At 42.8% G+C, this 16,327-nt stretch overlaps 1 protein-coding gene across 4 annotated transcripts in view; it reads left to right on the top strand.

Annotated features, from left to right (window-relative positions):
- INVS (inversin) overlaps window positions 1-16,327 on the top strand; it is a 146,514-nt gene that overhangs the window by 68,646 nt on the left and 61,541 nt on the right. For all 4 annotated transcript variants that reach the window (XM_060199098.1, XM_060199100.1, XM_060199099.1 and 1 more), the window contains 2 exons: window positions 11,955-12,128; window positions 15,081-15,248. In XM_060199098.1, coding sequence (XP_060055081.1) covers window positions 11,955-12,128; window positions 15,081-15,248 — 342 coding nt within the window. The remainder of the gene's footprint in view (window positions 1-11,954; window positions 12,129-15,080; window positions 15,249-16,327) is intronic.

Genomic DNA, 16,327 nt, shown 5'->3' with positions numbered 1-16,327 from the left:
CTCTCTACCTCCCCACCCCTCTTTATTTCTCTCTGTCCTATCAAGTATAATATTATAATAATAGAAAGGAAAAGAAGGAAAGAGAGAAAGAAAGAAGGAAAGAAAGAAAGAAGGAAAGAGAGAGAGAAAGAAAGAAGAAAGAAAGAAAGAAAGAAAGAAAGAAAGAAAGAAAAAAGAGAAGAAAAGAAAAGATAACATGGCCTGCAGGAGCAGTGGATTCCTAGTGCTGGCACTGAGTCCCAGTGATAACCCTGGAGGCCCTTTGGAGTATTCTTTCCCTTACTATGAGGCTGTGGCTTTAGAGGAAGTGTTGGTATAGAGAAGTGGCAGGAACAGGATAAAGATGAGGCCATTGGCCCAGGAATCAGAGAACTAGCTACTAGCTCAGTGTTAGTAACTATGATATCTCCAGTACACAGAGATAGAACTCCAAGAGATCAGATTCTAATAATGGGCTAGGATCTGGATGTAAGAAGCTATAGGAGGGGCCGGTGGTAGCACACCTGGTTAAGCACATATGTTACAATGCACAAGGACCGAGGTTCAAGCACCCAGTCCCTACCTGCAGGGGGGAAGCTTCATGAGTGGTGAGCAGGGCTGGAGGTGTCTCTTTATCTCTCTCCCTCTCTATCACCCCCTTCCTCTCAGTTTTTAGCTATCTCTGTCAGATAAATAAAGATAATAAAAATAGTTTTAAAAGAAGCTCTAAGAGTGAGCAAAGAGAAAAAGAAAGCCAAAACAAATGAAAAAATACCAATAAACAGCCCTCCTTTTTAAATTTTATTTATTTATTTTTTATTTTATTTTTGCCTCCAGAGTTATTGCCGGGGCTCAGTGCCTGCACTGTGAATCCACTGCTCCTGGAGGCTATTTTTTTTCCCTTTTTGTTGCCCTTGTTGTTTTAGCCTTGTTGAGGTTATTATTTTCATTGTTGGATAGGACAGAGAGAAATCGAGAGAGGAGGGGAGACAGAGAGGGGAGAGAAAGACACCTGCAGACCTGCTTCACAGCTTGTGAAGCGACTCCCCTGCAGGTGGGGAGCTGGGGGCTCAAACCAGGATCCTTTAAGCCGGTCCTTGTGCTTTGCGCCACGTGCGCTTAACCTGTTGTATTAATGCCCAACTCCCACAGCCCTCTTTGTATAAATAAGCCTGCAAGCAAAAATTCCAAAATCTATAAAGAAATCTAGTGCTAAAAAGGCTAACACTGTCATCCAGGTCATGAACATACTCCTTATGGAAGAGTGTAAGTAAAACACAAACCACACAAAGAGGGGAGGTATTTGCTAAAACCAATCAGGAATTAATATCCAGAGTATGTAAAAAAAAAAAAAAAACTTCAGAAGTTCAGTAAGAAAAAGATAGCTAAGATGGAATGTGAATAAACAACATTAAAACATTCACAGAAGACATAGTCACATTCCATCTCAACCAGGGAAATGAAAGTTAAATCTATAGCTAAGGTACAACCTCCCTATATATCCATTATATTGGCAATTTTTGTTTGTTTGTTGTCATGATAGTCATCACTGGGATTTGGCACGGGCACGATGAATTCATTGTTTCCAGTGGCCATTTTTTTCCATTTTTTTTTTCCTTGATAGGACAGAATAGAGAGAAGTTGAGAAGGAAGGGGAGATAGGGAGAAAGATAGACACCTGCAGACCTGCTTCACTGCTCCCGAAGCGGGCCCCCTACAGGCGGAGTCCTTGCGCACGGTAGTATGTCACCACCGCCTGGCCCCCTATATTGGCAAAATTGGTCAGGTCTCACAAAGTTAGGTATGCTGGGGAGATGGAGAAACAAGAATTCTCACGCATTACTAGCGGGAATGTAAATTGGAGCAGCCACTTACTTTTCAGTATTTCTTCTTTAAAAATTATTTTTAAAAAGGGGGGGGTGGGATTCGGGCAGTAGCACAGCAGGTTAAGCGCACATGGCGCCAAGTGCAAGGACCAACATAAAGATCCCAGTTTGAGCCACCAACTCCTCATCTGCAGGGGGCTCACTTCACAAGCAGTGAGGCAGGTCTTCAGGAGTCTATCTTTCCCCCCTCCTCTCCTCTCTCCACTTCTCTCTGTCTTATCCAACAACAACAACAGCAATAACAACAATAATAATTACAGCAACAATGAACAGCAAGGGCAACAAAAGGAAAAAAAATAGCCTCCAGGAGCAGTGGATTCATAGTGCAGGCACTAAGCCCCATCGATAACATTGGAGGCAAAAAAAAAAACTGTTAAAATCACCTAGACTTTATATTCCTATGCAAATGAGAGAAGAGGTGAGACATCAAAGCACGATGAGTTTCATGTGTTTCGGTCTTGGCTGCTCACATTTGGGGCTGGGATGAAAGAAAGCCTCTCATGCATGGAAAGCTGCATTCTGTCTGCGGAGTCACCTTCCCGCTCCCCTGAAGCAGTTTGTTTAGAGAGCAGTTTGATCCAGTGGCTTCAGAAACTCTTGCACATTTGTAGAAGATGTATATAAGGAAAGTTAATTCAATGTGATTTTTTTTTTTTTTGCCTACAGGGTTATCAGTGGGCCTCGATGCCTGCAGTACGAATTCACTGCTCCTGGAGTGTGGGACTGTGTGTAAGCTTGGTAGAGCTTAGGGAAAACTCCCCCCATCCATGGATGGAGGTCTGAAAAGATACCCCCTTGTTAGCCTCTCTCACAAGAGATGAGTAAAGGGGAAAAATGTCTCTCAGACTCAGTTTCCCTTATCAGACTCTCAAGCCCACAGAGATCTCACTGCTTCTCCCCACTAATTCAGACCACATGGCTGCCTGCTTTAAGGTTCATTTACTCAAAGTTCGCCTCACCTTCTGATCACAGAGGAGAACACACCTTATCACACACTCCTAGCAGTGCCCTTGGATGTCCTTCATTTGCATCAAACCTTGCTTATCTTCTCTCTATCTCACCTTAACCAGTTCAACCCCTATTCTCCCCTCAAAAGCCTTTGGGTAATTAAATGCCCACATCAGGAGAATAGTTATCTTGACCTTTATGTATCTGTATCAATTCTTGTCATACCAGCCCCCTACCATAGGGGCAAGCTGACCTTTAAGAAACCTCTGTCATTTCTGACATATTTGAAAAATGTTCTTTGTCTGCATCCCTATATAAACCCAAGCCCACCGCCAAATGAACGAGAGTGTTCCAATTCTCCCTGGTGTCTCTTGCCTATTTCGCTGAGGCCCTTGAGCCAGCAAGGGAGAACTGGTAAGCTTACCTTCGTTGCTGAGAGTCACCCCTCCTAAGCGCCGGCACTGGAGGTCTTTTTTTTTTTTTAATTGCATAGGGCAGAGAGAAATTGAGAGGGGAGAGGGAGATAGAGAGGGAAAGAGACAGACAGACAGCTGCAGACCTGCTTCACTGCTTATAAAGCAACCGCCCCCACGCAGGTGGGGAGCCAGGGGCTCAAATGGGGGTCCTTGCGTGGGTCCTTGCGTTTCCTACTCTGTGCGTTTAGCCCAGTGCACCACCACCTTACCCTGTAGTAGGGAAAAGTGAGAAAAAGCTCAATAAGCCTCTAGAGGAGTATAAATATGGTTATTATGGGAGTTAATGGTTTTAATTAATGGTTTACAGAACCTTTGTTGACATTTGGGCACATAAGTACCCCAGGACCCTTTTCTTAACTATTCATCTGTCTTTGGTCACCTGAGTTTCTTCCAAGACTGGGCTTTACAAACTGTGCTGCAATGAAGGTGGGTGTACATAGATCTCATTGGATGGGTGTTTTTGTTTCCTTTGGGTAAATCCCTAAGAGAGGACTTGCAGGATTATAGGGCAGATCCATTTCTAGTGTTCTAAGAAATCTCCAGACTGTTTTTCACAGAGGTGAAAAAGCGATTTACATTCCCACCAGCAATGTAGAAGGGTTCTTTTTTCTTTTTTTTTTTAAAAAACTCTTTTTTAAAATATTTATTCCCTTTTTGTTGCCCTTGTTGTTTTATTGTTGCAGTTATTATTGTTGTTGTTATTGATGTCATCGTTGTTGGATAGGACAGAGAGAAACGGAGAGAGGAGGGGAAGACAGAAACGGGGAGAGAAAGATAGACACCTGCAGACCTGCTTCACCGCCTGTAAAGCGACTCCCCTACAGATGAGAGTCTTACGCTGGTCTTTGCACCACGTGCACTTAACCCACTGTGCTACCGCAGGAATCCCAGAAGGGTTCCTTTTCCTTCACGTCCTTGCTAATATTTATTGTTACTGTCCTTTCTAATGTATGACATTCTCACATGTGTAAAGTGATTATCTCATTGTAACCTTTATTTGCATTTCTCGACAATGACTTTGAGCATTTTTCTCATGTCTGTTGGCCCTGTGGACTTCTTTGGTTAAGATTCTGTCCATATCCTCTCCCCATTTTTGGATGAGCTTGTTTGTTTTTCTGTTGCTGAGTTTGGCGCGTTCGTTATAAACTTTGCTTAATAACCCTTTGTCTGATGTATAGCATGGAAAGATCTTCTCTGACACCATAAGGGGGTCTCCACTTTGATGGGGGTTCCTTTTGCTTTTCAGAGACTTTTCAGCTTGACATAGTCCTGTTGGCTTATTTTTTATTTTGTTTTTCTTGCAATCGGATTTGAGTCTTTGAAAATATTTTAAAGCTTACATCCAGAGGAGTTCTGTCACTGTTCTCCTCTAAATATTTGATGGTTTCTGCTCTGACACTCAAATCTTTGATTTGTTCGAAGATTACTTTTGTGTGCTATGAAATGTAGTGGTCCAGTTTCATTCTTCTGCATATTTCCACCCAATTTTTCCAACACCATTTTTTGAAGAGACTCTGCTTGTTTCTAAATTTAAAAAAATGTTATTATCTTTATTTTATTTACTCGATAGAGACAGCCAGAAATCAAGAGAGAAGAGAGTGATAGAGAGGGAGAGACAGAGAGACACCTGCAACACTACTTCACCACTTGCAAAGCATTCCCCCTACAGGTGGGGGCTGGGGGCTCAGCCTGGGTCCTTGTGCACTGTTACATGTGCGCTCAACCAGGTGCACCACCACCCGGCCCCTATTTCTAAATTTGTATTTCTCATATAATAAGTAATATGAACGTTTTTCCGGTGCCTGTAGGCCATCTGTATATTTTCTTTTTTTAATTTTTTATTTATATATCTAATTTATTTATTATTATTATTATTTTTGTCTCCAAGGTTATCACTGGGGCTCGATGCCCGCACTACAAATTTATTGCTCCTGGAGGCTATTTTTCCCATTTTGTTGCCCTTGTTGTTGGCCTTGTTGTGGTTGTTATTGTTATTTGTTGTTATAGTTATTGTTAGACAGGACAGAGAGAAATCGAGAAAGGAGGGGAAGATGGGGAGAGAAAGATAGACACCTGCAGACCTGCTTCACAGCTTGGGAAGGGACCCCCCTGCAGGTGGGGAGCTGGGGCTCGAATGCTCTACCGCCCAGCCCTCATCTGTATATTTTTTTTATTTTAGCTCTTGGAATTCTCAGCTTCTTCCCTTCATTCCCAGAACTGAGTTTGCATACACTGGGCACAATAAATGCTTGTTCATGAGACCAAAGATGTTGACCTTGGTTCAAATGCACTATGTTGTTTTTAGTTCCAATATTTGTAGAGAATACCCAATGAGTCGCTCTTTTGGAATACGAAGACCTGAATTAGCATAAGATGACCCCTTTCCTACTTCACCAGTATGTCCAAAGTCTCACTTCTCCAGAGTCTTTCCTACCCGACTAGGGAAACTCATAGACAGGTTGGGGGTGTGGATCCACCTGCCAACACCCTTGTCCAGTGGAGAAGCAATTTCAGAAGCCAGGCCTCCCACCTTCTGCACCCCAAAAAGAATTTTGGTCCATACTCACATAGGGATAAAAAAATAGGGAAGTTTTCAGTGGAGGGTATGGGACACAGAACTCTGGTGGTGGGAACTGTATGGAACTGTACACTATGATCTTACAATTTTATTAATCATTATTAAATCACTGAAAAAAAAATGAGCCCTTTCCAAAATGCCACCTAAATCCCTAGTCGGTATGCCTTGGTTTGTCCTCTATCATTATTTAGGTATAATATAGGCATCTTTATAGTATAAAAATAAATAAGAAATAAAACTTACAGTAGTTTGACATTTTTATTTTTACCTATCTCTGTCTTCAGGTCTCTCCTTAGTAACTAGATGACCTGTGTGTATGATGTATAAAGTAAGTCTTTCTGCACACACACACCCTCCTCACAGACCCTGCTTCCACTTAACCATCTATGCTTTTTGTTGTCTCTGCTCTATTCAAACCTGTTCACAATAAAATTATTAAACATTATCTGAGCTTTATTTGTTTGTGCACTATTCTAATTACAGATATTATTTTTGTCATTTCATATGCACAGTAATCTCAGGTCTATGATTGTTTCTCTTTTGCAGTTGAGGAAATACAGAAGTGGTGAGATAAGTTATTTAATATATAAAAGAATTCCATACTTTTGTGAGGAACAAAGATGAAATCTATGTGAAAGAGCTTTTTAATAAGTAAGGTGCAAGCATTTTAATACTGCCTGCTTCATAACAAGTCTCAATTAATTAATGTTTGTCAAAGGGATTAATAAATGTTACTACTGAAATCAAACCCCTCTCCCCATGATGTAAAGTGTAAGTTCTCCCAACACTGAACCTGGGTCAGGGATCACCGTCTTCAGTGAATTCTATTTCCCTTTTTCCTTTTCACCTCTCTTTGAAATTTCAGCATCAAAACAATTCTCTGAATATCTTTAAAAGGTCATGAAGAATTATTTTGTAATATTTGAGACGTGCTCAGAAAGATCAGATATATATATGTCAGTCACAGAGACTTGTTCTCCCTAGACACTTTCTTTTTTTCAAAGACATGACAAGAGATTTAGAGCAGGGTGCCCTCTTGAGGAAATTTTATCACAATCCTTCACGGAAGCTGCAGAAGATTTCTAGCCCAGATGAAATGGTGTACACTATAAATGAAGCAGTAGTCATGTCACAATCTCTGTAAGTTATACCATTATGCTGTGCACCTTAAATGAATACATTTATATATGGCAGTTATATCTCCACAAAACAAACCAAAGAAAAAATAAGTGATAGTAACTAAGTGCCACGTATTTAAGAATCCAGAAGCATGGCCCATTGGTGGTGCACCCAGTTGAGCCCCCACGGTACCATGTGCAAGGACCAAGCTTCAAGCAGAGAAGCTTCAGAAGCCATGAAGCAGTGCTGCAGGTGTCTCGCTTTTTTGCCCCCATCACTAGGGCTTGGTGCCAACACTATAAATCCACTGCTCCCAGCGGCCACCTTTCTTTTTTTATTGGATAGGATAGAGCGAATTTGAGAGGGGAGGGCTACATAGAGAAGGAGAGACAGAGAGACACTTACAGACCAACCTCACTGCTTGTGAAGCAGCCCCTCTGCAGATGGGGAGCCAGGGGCTCGAATCAGCGTCCCTCCGCAGGTCCTTGTGCTTCTACTATGTGAGCTTAACCTGGTGAGCCACCGCCCACCCCACCGTCAGGTGTCTCACTTTCTCTCTCCTGCACTGTCTTCCCTTTCTCTCTCAATTTCTCTGTCATATCAAATAAAATAAATATCTAAAGATTTTTCTAAAAAAAAAATCAAGATTCTTACAGAAGGCAGACCTTCTACCTTCTACACCCCAAAAAGAATTTTGGTCTATACTTCCAGAGGGATAAAGAACAGGGAAGCTTCCAGTGGAGGGGATGAGACACGGAACTCTGGTGGTGGAAACTGTGTGAAATTGTACCTCTGTTATGCTACAATCTTGTTAATCATTATTAAATCACTATCAAAAAGAAAAGAATAAATATTTTTAAAAGCAAGATTCTTTGGCTGTCATGATAATACATAATAATACAGCAATTATTAATGAGATTTTTTTTTTGCCTCCAGGTTATTGCTGGGGCTTGGGCCCTGCAATACGAAGCCACTGCTCCTGGAGGCCGTTCTTTCCATTTTTGTTGCCCTTCTTGTCGTTACTGTTATTGCTGTTGTTGTTGGATAGGACAGAGAAATGGAGAGAGGAGGGAAAGAGAGAGGGGAAAGAAAGACGCCTGCAGACCTGCTTCACCACTTGTGAAGTGACCCCCTGCAGGTGGGGAGCCGGGGGCTTGAACCGAGATCCTTTCATCAGTCCTTGCACTTTGAGCCATATACACTTAACCCACTGCACTACTGCCCAGCCTCTAAAGAATTATTTTTGATTAAAAACAAAAGCCTCCAGAAGATAGTTCATTGCCTCCTACTCATCTAGGTCTCCAACAGTTTATAGTCAACAATATTTATACACTTTTCCCATATTAGGGAGTTGCTCTCTTCCCTGATCCTGCTTTCTAGCCCTTTTTCCAGCCATGACATCATCTCCCCAGACAATTACTTGGGTCTACCTGCATATCAGATGTCAGGCTCAGGCAAAAACTACAAAGTCATGGGCCCTTCGGAATATACCTAAAATAGACCTACTAGCTATTTCCAAAATGGAGACCCTACATCTTCATCTGCAATATTCCAGCCTTTAGGTTCATGATTAATCAACAATTTGTATGGCTTTATACGTTAAATTTTCAGCCACCAGGTTCTAGATATTAACATGATGCCAACCTGACTTCCCTGGACAGATGACCCCACCATGTGTCCTGGAGCCCCGCTTCTTCAGAGCCCTGCTCCACTAGGGAAAGAGAGAGACAGGCTGGGAGTATGGATCAACCAGTCAACGCCCATGTTCAGCAGGGAAGCAATTACAGAAGCCAGACCTTCCACCTTCTGCATCCCACAATGACCCTGGGTCCATACTCCCAGAGGGATGGAGAATGGGAAAGCTATCAGGGGAGGGGGTGGGATACGGAGATCTGGTGATGGGAATTGTATCCTTTGGTCTTGTTAGTGTTTCCATTTAATTAAATTAATTTTAAAAAGAAAGAAAGAAGATGACTAGAAATAGGTGTGTTGGTGACCATGTGGAGAAAATTAACTACTCATTCACTATTGGTGGGATTGTGAACTGCTACAGAATATACAGAAAATTGTATGAAGATGTCTTTTCTTTTCTTGATATTTTAATTTTATTTATTTAGGATAGAGACGGGGAAGTTTCCCCTGCAGGTAGGGACCAGAAACTTGAGCACAGGTCCTTGAGCATGGTAACGTGTACTCAGCCGGGTGTGCTAGGTACATAGCCAATGGAGATTTCTTTATTTTATTTTATTTGTTTATTATGGAGATTTTTTTTGTATTTTTTAATATTTATTTATGTATTTATTCCCTTTTGTTGCCCTTGTTTTATTGTTGTAGTTATTATTGTTGTCATCATTGTTGGATAAGACAGAGAGGATGGGAGGATAGAGAGGGGTAGAGAAAGACATCTGCAGACTTGTTTCACTGCCTGTGAAGCAACTCCCATGCAGATGGGGAGCTGGGGCCTCAAACTGGGATCCGTATACCAGTCCTTGCACTTTGCGCCACATGTGCTTAACCCAGTGCGCTACCGCTCCCTAGAGATTTCTTAATAACTAAAAATTAGAGAGAGACAACATGCGTGAGGCCTCAGAGACCACAGATTCATTCCACAGCACCACCGTGTGTGTGTGTGTGTGTGTGTGTGTGTGTGTGTGTGTGTGTGTGTGTGTGTGTGTGTGCGCGCGCGCGCGTGCATGTGTGTGTTAAAAAAGCTAAAAATAGTGGTCTGGGAAGTGTCACAGTGGATAAAGCACTGGACTCTCAAGCATGAGGTCCTGAGTTCAATCCCTGGCAGCACATGTACCAAAGTGATGTCTGGCTTTTTCTCTCTCCTCCTATCTTTCTCATGAATAAATAAATAAAATCTTTAAAAAGGAAAAAAAAAAGCTAAAAATAAGGCCTTGAGAGATATTTCGAATTATCTTTTGCTGTTAGTTATTGTAGTCTGCTGAATCAAAGTAGCTGAATTTCAATGTCATTTTCCTTCAAAAATCAGCTCCACTTTCTGGGTGTAGGATGCTGAACAAGGATAAGCAATGCCTACCCTCATTCAAGGGCTATGGATATGTTCTCCATCCCAGAAATTTTGGATTTCAGCCTGAGACCCATTCTGAGTAGCAGTGTTGATGGGGAAGTTGCCACCAGACACGTCATTTTGTAATGGGAGCCCAGCGTATAACCGCGTATCTTGCACATGACTAGTTAGGGTGGTGTAGTGGCGGCCAGTTCTTTTCTCTCTTTCCGCCATTTGTCAACCCAGAGCTTCTTTTTCTTTCCCAGGAGACTGAGTTCTACATTGATGTGACTGAAGTCCCTGCCTCTGGGACTCTTCCTAATTACTGTGCATACTCTCCAAAGAATGCCGGCAGTCTGATGGCTGATAATGGTCTTCGTTCTCAAAGTACCAATAGATTTGGTGGAGGGAGATATTTAAAAGTTCAGAGTCATAAGACAGGGCATCTGAGCTTCGTGGTACAGATTGTCCTGACACCACAGGGGAAGCTCCAGTGTCGTGCCTCTCACTCTCTCTGTCTCTGTCTATATAAACGAATAAAGGGAAAAACAAAGTAGAACAGAACAGTGAAACTGCGCCTGCCAAGGTCCAAGCTACATGCGCGCATACGTAGCCCACCCAGAAACCCAAAAACTTAAATCGGTTTTAATTCTTCTTCTAGCGTTTGCCCTTCGTCCGTAGCCAGTCAACAGCGTCAGGTTGAGCCTGATGTCAAGTTTCGAGACCTCCTTTGAATCTGGAGAGGTGGCAGTCGTTGACTATGTGGGTCATAGTCTGTCTGGAGCAGCAGGGGCAGTTCGGGTCGTCTCTGGCTCCCCAGCGATGGAACACAGCAGCACACCGGCCATGGCCTGTTCGATAGCGATTGAGGAGGGCCCGATCATAACGTGCTAGGTCAAAGCCGGGTGGACGCTTGCAGGGGTCTGTGATGAGGTGTTTGTTCTTGACCTCAGCTGACTGCCAACTCTGTTTCCAAGAGTCTGGAACAGAGAAGTTCAGTGTAGGTGTAGGGGACCAGATTGGGTGACGAGACGTCAAGCGTTGGACAGGGTGGGCGAAGATATCCGCGTATATTGGCAGGTCCGGTCGAGCGTAGACGTGGGAAATGAACTTAGATGATGCCGCATCCCGACAAATATCTGGCGGGGCGATGTTGCTAAGAACTGGCAGCCATGGAACCGGGGTGGAATGGATGGTTCCAGAAATGATCCTCATGGAGGAATATAATTTGGAATCGACCAAGTGGACATGGGGGCTACGGAACCATCCTGGGGCACAGTATTCTGCAGTGGAATAGCATAATGCCAGAGATGATGATCGTAGTGTGGAAGCACTTGCGCCCCATGAGGAGCTGGCCAGTCTTGCAATGATGTCATTCCTCGCGCCCACCTTTGCTGCAGTTTTTATGAGATGTTCGTGAAATGACAGAGTGCGATCGAGAGTAACGCCAAGATAGACTGGCTGGGCTTCATGCCGGATTCTCGTATCGCCAAGCTGCACATTAAGCTCACGCGAGGCCGAGGCATGGTGTAGATGGAAAACAGATGATACCGTTTTTGCAGTGCTAGGGATTAGTCGCCATTTTTTACAGTAATCAGATATCAGAGACATGTCTTTCGTGAGTGTTTCCTCAAGGATGTCGAACTTGGATGCCTGAGTTGCACAGCAGATGTCATCAGCGTAGATGAACTTCCTTGAAGAAGTTTCTGGGAGGTCATTGATGTCAATATTAAATAGCGTAGGAGCCAGAACAGAGCCCTGGGGGAGGCCACTTGAGACAAGTCTCCATCTGCTAGACTTGTCACCCAGATGCACCCGGAATCTTCTGTTTTGGAGAAGAAACGATATAGTGTTGGCCACCCATGGAGGCAGGCATCTTGAGATCTTGACTCGGTTTTAATTATCTCCAAACTCAATTTGCCATCTTACTATCTCTTGCCTTGTTTTTTGTTTAGGGAAATTACCGTTTTATGAAGCTCTTGCTGACACGCAGAGCAAACTGGATGCAAAAGGATCTAGAAGAGATGACTCCGTTACACTTGACCACACGACACAAGAGCCCCAAGTGCTTGGCGCTTCTGCTCAAGTTTATGGCACCAGGAGAAGTAGATACACAGGATAAAAACAAGGTAATTGATTGTCGTCACTGAAGACCAACTAAAAGGAGAAAGAAAATGCTGCTCCTTTTTTTTTTCTCCTGTTGCTAGGGTTACCTCCGGGATTCAGTGCCTTCGTGTCTCTTCTATTGCTGGTGGATTTTTTTTTTTAAAGGGAGAGAAACAGAGAAAGACAGAGAAGGAGAGAAAGGTAGAAGGAGAGACACCTGCAATACTGGTGCAAACTGGGAGCTTGAGCATGCAAGCTCCTTGAGCAAGGTTCCATGTTAATGCTTCCTGTAATATGTGACACCTCTAGAAGGAAGCTTTTTCTCATTATATGCATGGTAGGAAAGTTCCAAGTCTCCATAAATAACAATAAAGTTTTGTCCTCATTCCAGCCACGTGTGGTAAGTAGCAACATCTTTTAATTTTTTTTATTTGTTTTATTTTAATGAGAGAGAGAGAGATACACCAGAGCACTGTTCAGCTCTGGCTTATGGTGGTGCTGAGGATTAAACCTGTGACCTCAGAGCCTCAGGCATGAAAGCTTTTTGTATAACTATTTATGCTCTTGGGAGTCAGGGGTTGATACACCAGGTTAAGTGAACACAGTACAAAGCACTAGGACTGGTGCAAGGATCCTGGTTCAAGGCACTGGCTCCCCACCTGCAGGAGGGTCTCTTCACAAGCTGTGAAGCAGGACTGCAGGCGTCTTTCTTTTTCTCCCCCTCGCTATCTTCTCCTCCCTTCTCAATTTCTCTCTGTCCTACCCAATAATGCAGGAGGAAAAAAACCACTAGTCACAGTGGACTCATAGTGTAGGCACTGAACCCCAGTGATAACCTTGGAGACAAAAAAACCCCCACACAACTATTATGCTATCTCCCCAGCACTGTAATACCATCTTTTTATAAATAGGGAAGCTGAACTTCAGAAAAAAATTGCCTATGTTTTCACAATACTAGAATTCACAGCCTATCAAGACCTAACTCCATAACCCAATATGTGGTAGCTAGCAGTGGCTCTAGATGTGTAAGCTTGTAGCAGTATACCCAGAGCAAAGGGCATGTGAGTGCACAATGCTTTCATGACCTGGAAACTTTGGCATCAGGCTTCTTGAGTTTCAATCCAGAAGTCACTACTCACTTGTTTTTTGTTCTCTGACAAACTACTTAACCTTTCCAAGCTCCAGTTTTCTCTTAGGTGCATTTGGTCATTTAAGATAAAGTGAGATAATATATATGAAGTATTTAGCACAATGCCAAGTTGTATGTATCCAGCAAATGTTCCTGGGGCCAGGCAGTGGCGCACCTGGTTGAGCGCACACGTTACAATGTACAAGGACCTTGCTTTGGGCCCCTGGTCCCCACCTGCAGAGGGAAAGCTCCTCAAGTGGTGAAGCAGGGCTGTAGATGTCTCTCTGTCTCTCCTCTCCTTTTGATCTTCCCCCTTCTCAATTTCTGGCTGTCTCCAATAAATAAATAAAGTAATAAAAAATAAAAATGTATTAAAAATAAATGTACTTTAATAGACCTATGATTTTTATAACATACATTAAAAGCAAATAATAAAAAATGAACAACCCACTGAAAAGAAGTCAGCAGTTTTTTCTTGAATTTTTAAAAATTTATTTATAAAAAAAAATTTATTTATAAAATGGAAATATTGACAAGACCATAATATAAAAGAAGTACAATTCCACACAGTTCCCACCACCAGGATTCCGTATCCCATTCCCTCCCTTGAAAGCTTTCCTATTCTTTATCCCTCTAGGAGCATGGACCCAGGGTCATTATGGGATATAGAAGGTAGGAAGTCTGGCTTCTGTAATTGCTTCCCCATTGAACATGGGTGTTGGTAGGTTGATCCAGACTTTCTTTCCTTAGTGGGGCAGGGTCCTGGGAAGGTGGGGTTTCACAACACATTGGTGAGGTCATCTGCCCAGGGAGGTCAGGTTGGCATCATGGTAGCATCTGCAAATGGTGACTGAAAAAGCATTAAGATACAAAGCAGAACAGATTTTTGAATAATCAAGAACCCAAAGGCAAGAATATAGCAGATGAGATTCAGTAGATGCAGTATCAATTGGTATGAATTGAGAGAAGCATGCAGCAAAGTGTGCCCCACCCTAGAGTTTCAAGGACTGGGAGAAATACGGGTTTTTATAGAGAATGAAGAAGTTTCCTGCTGTCTTGGGGTTGAAGATAATAAATAGGAGGAAGAGGAGAAGAAGAGGAGGAGGAAGAAGGAGAAAGAAAAGAAGGAGAAGGAGAAAGGGAATTAGAATGCACAGTATATACTTATTCGGGGACCACGAAATAGCTCACCCCGTAGAGCTCAGACTTTACCAGGTACAAGGACTCAGTTTCCAGCCTGTGGTCTTAACTGTATGGGAGAGTGACCCAAAGGAGAAACTTCACTGGTAGTGGAGCAGTGGTGTGGTGTTTTTCCTTTTCTCTCTCTCTGTCTGTCTCTCACCCTCTAGCTAGAAAAAGTCCGAGAGAAGCAAATAGGAATAGTGAAAGCTATAGGAAATCATGAAAGCTCCAGTGGAGATCCTGGTGGCAAAAAGATGACAGCAGTGAAGAAATGCCGATGTGCTTAGATTCATAGAGAAAGACAACAGAATGGGTGCTAGGAGCTGGACGGATATGGAAACTGGGAGTTACTGTTGAATGGGCAGGTTGGTCTGCTGTGGCCAATTTCCTCATCAATCACATGACCTGTAAAAGGGAAGGTAGCTCCCAGAGTTGTCACAGCAGCTACATGAAATAAAATAATAAAGCTTATGCTGAAAAAGAGTGTCTTACTCTTAACTACCCCACAGTATAAAGCTTGGGGGAAAGCTTATCGTGTGTTACTGTTGCCATTGTTGCTATACTGGGCATCTCCGATATTGCAGCAAACAGCTCTGCATTGGGGGAAGCTTATTGTGTGTTACTCTTGCCATTGTTACTGTACTGGGCATCTTCAACATTGCAGCAAACAGCTCTGCATTGGAGCGCCTACTACAATAACCCTGAGCATGTGAAGCTGCTGATCAAGCACGATTCCAACATCGGGATCCCTGACGTCGAGGGGAAGATCCCACTTCACTGGGCAGCCAACCACAAAGATCCGAGCGCCGTTCATACAGTGAGATGCATTCTGGTAAGAGCAACGATGTGTAGATGGCCTTTAAAAAAAAGTGTCTCATATGGGATACCTGGCTTGTAAAGAACATATATACGACCTAGAAGCAGATTATGAAACAAAAGAGCGCAGCAGGCATGTGAACCTGTCACTAAAGAATGAGAACATTTTCAGGAGTCGGACGGTAGCGCAGCGGGTTAAGCGCACGTGACACAAAGCACAAGGACCGGCGCCCCCGGCTCCCCACCTGCAGGGGAGTCATTTCACAGGCAGTAAAGCAGGTATGCAGGTGTCTGTCTTTCTCTCCCCCTCTCTGTCTGTCTTCCCCTGCTCTCTCCACTTCTCTCTGTCCTATCCAGCAACGATGACAACAATAACTACAACAACAAGGGGCAACAATAAGGAATAAATAAATATTTTAAATTTTTTTTAAATGAGAACAGTTTCATACCACTTTTAACACCATATAGCGGCTTCCCAAATGTCAGTTCCCAAGACATTCTTTTCCCCACACCAAGCTTGTTCCTGTCCCCGTCAAGTACTTTCCTGAATCTATACTTATCATTCTCTTAATCTCTTTTTTTTTTATAATTTATTTCTTTATTGGGGAATTAATGTTTTACATTCAACAGTAAATATAATAGTTTGTACATGCATAACATTCCCCAGATTCCCATTTAACAATACAACCCCCATTATGTCATTCATCATCCTTCATGGACCTGTATTCTCCCCACCCACCCACCCACCCACCCCAGAGTCTTTTACTTTGGTGTAATACTCCAATTCCATTTCAGGTTCGACTTGTGTTTTCTTTTCTAATCTTCTTTTTCAACTTCAGCCTGAGAGTGAGATCATCCCATATTCATCCTTCTGTTTCTGACTTATTTCACTCAACATGATTTTTTTCAAGGTCCATCCAAGATCGGCTGAAAACGGTGAAGTCACCATTTTTTACAGCTGAGTAGTATTCCATTGTGTATATAGACCACAACTTGCTCAGCCACTCATCTGTTGTTGGACACCTGGGTTGCTTCCAGTTTTTAGCTATTACAAATTGTGCTGCCAAGAACATATGTGTACACAAATCTTTTTGT

Source organism: Erinaceus europaeus, chromosome 10, assembly GCF_950295315.1.
Source record: "Erinaceus europaeus chromosome 10, mEriEur2.1, whole genome shotgun sequence".
In the NCBI taxonomy this organism is placed as follows: domain Eukaryota; kingdom Metazoa; phylum Chordata; class Mammalia; order Eulipotyphla; family Erinaceidae; genus Erinaceus; species Erinaceus europaeus.
This window is presented reverse-complemented; position numbering and strand designations above follow the sequence as displayed.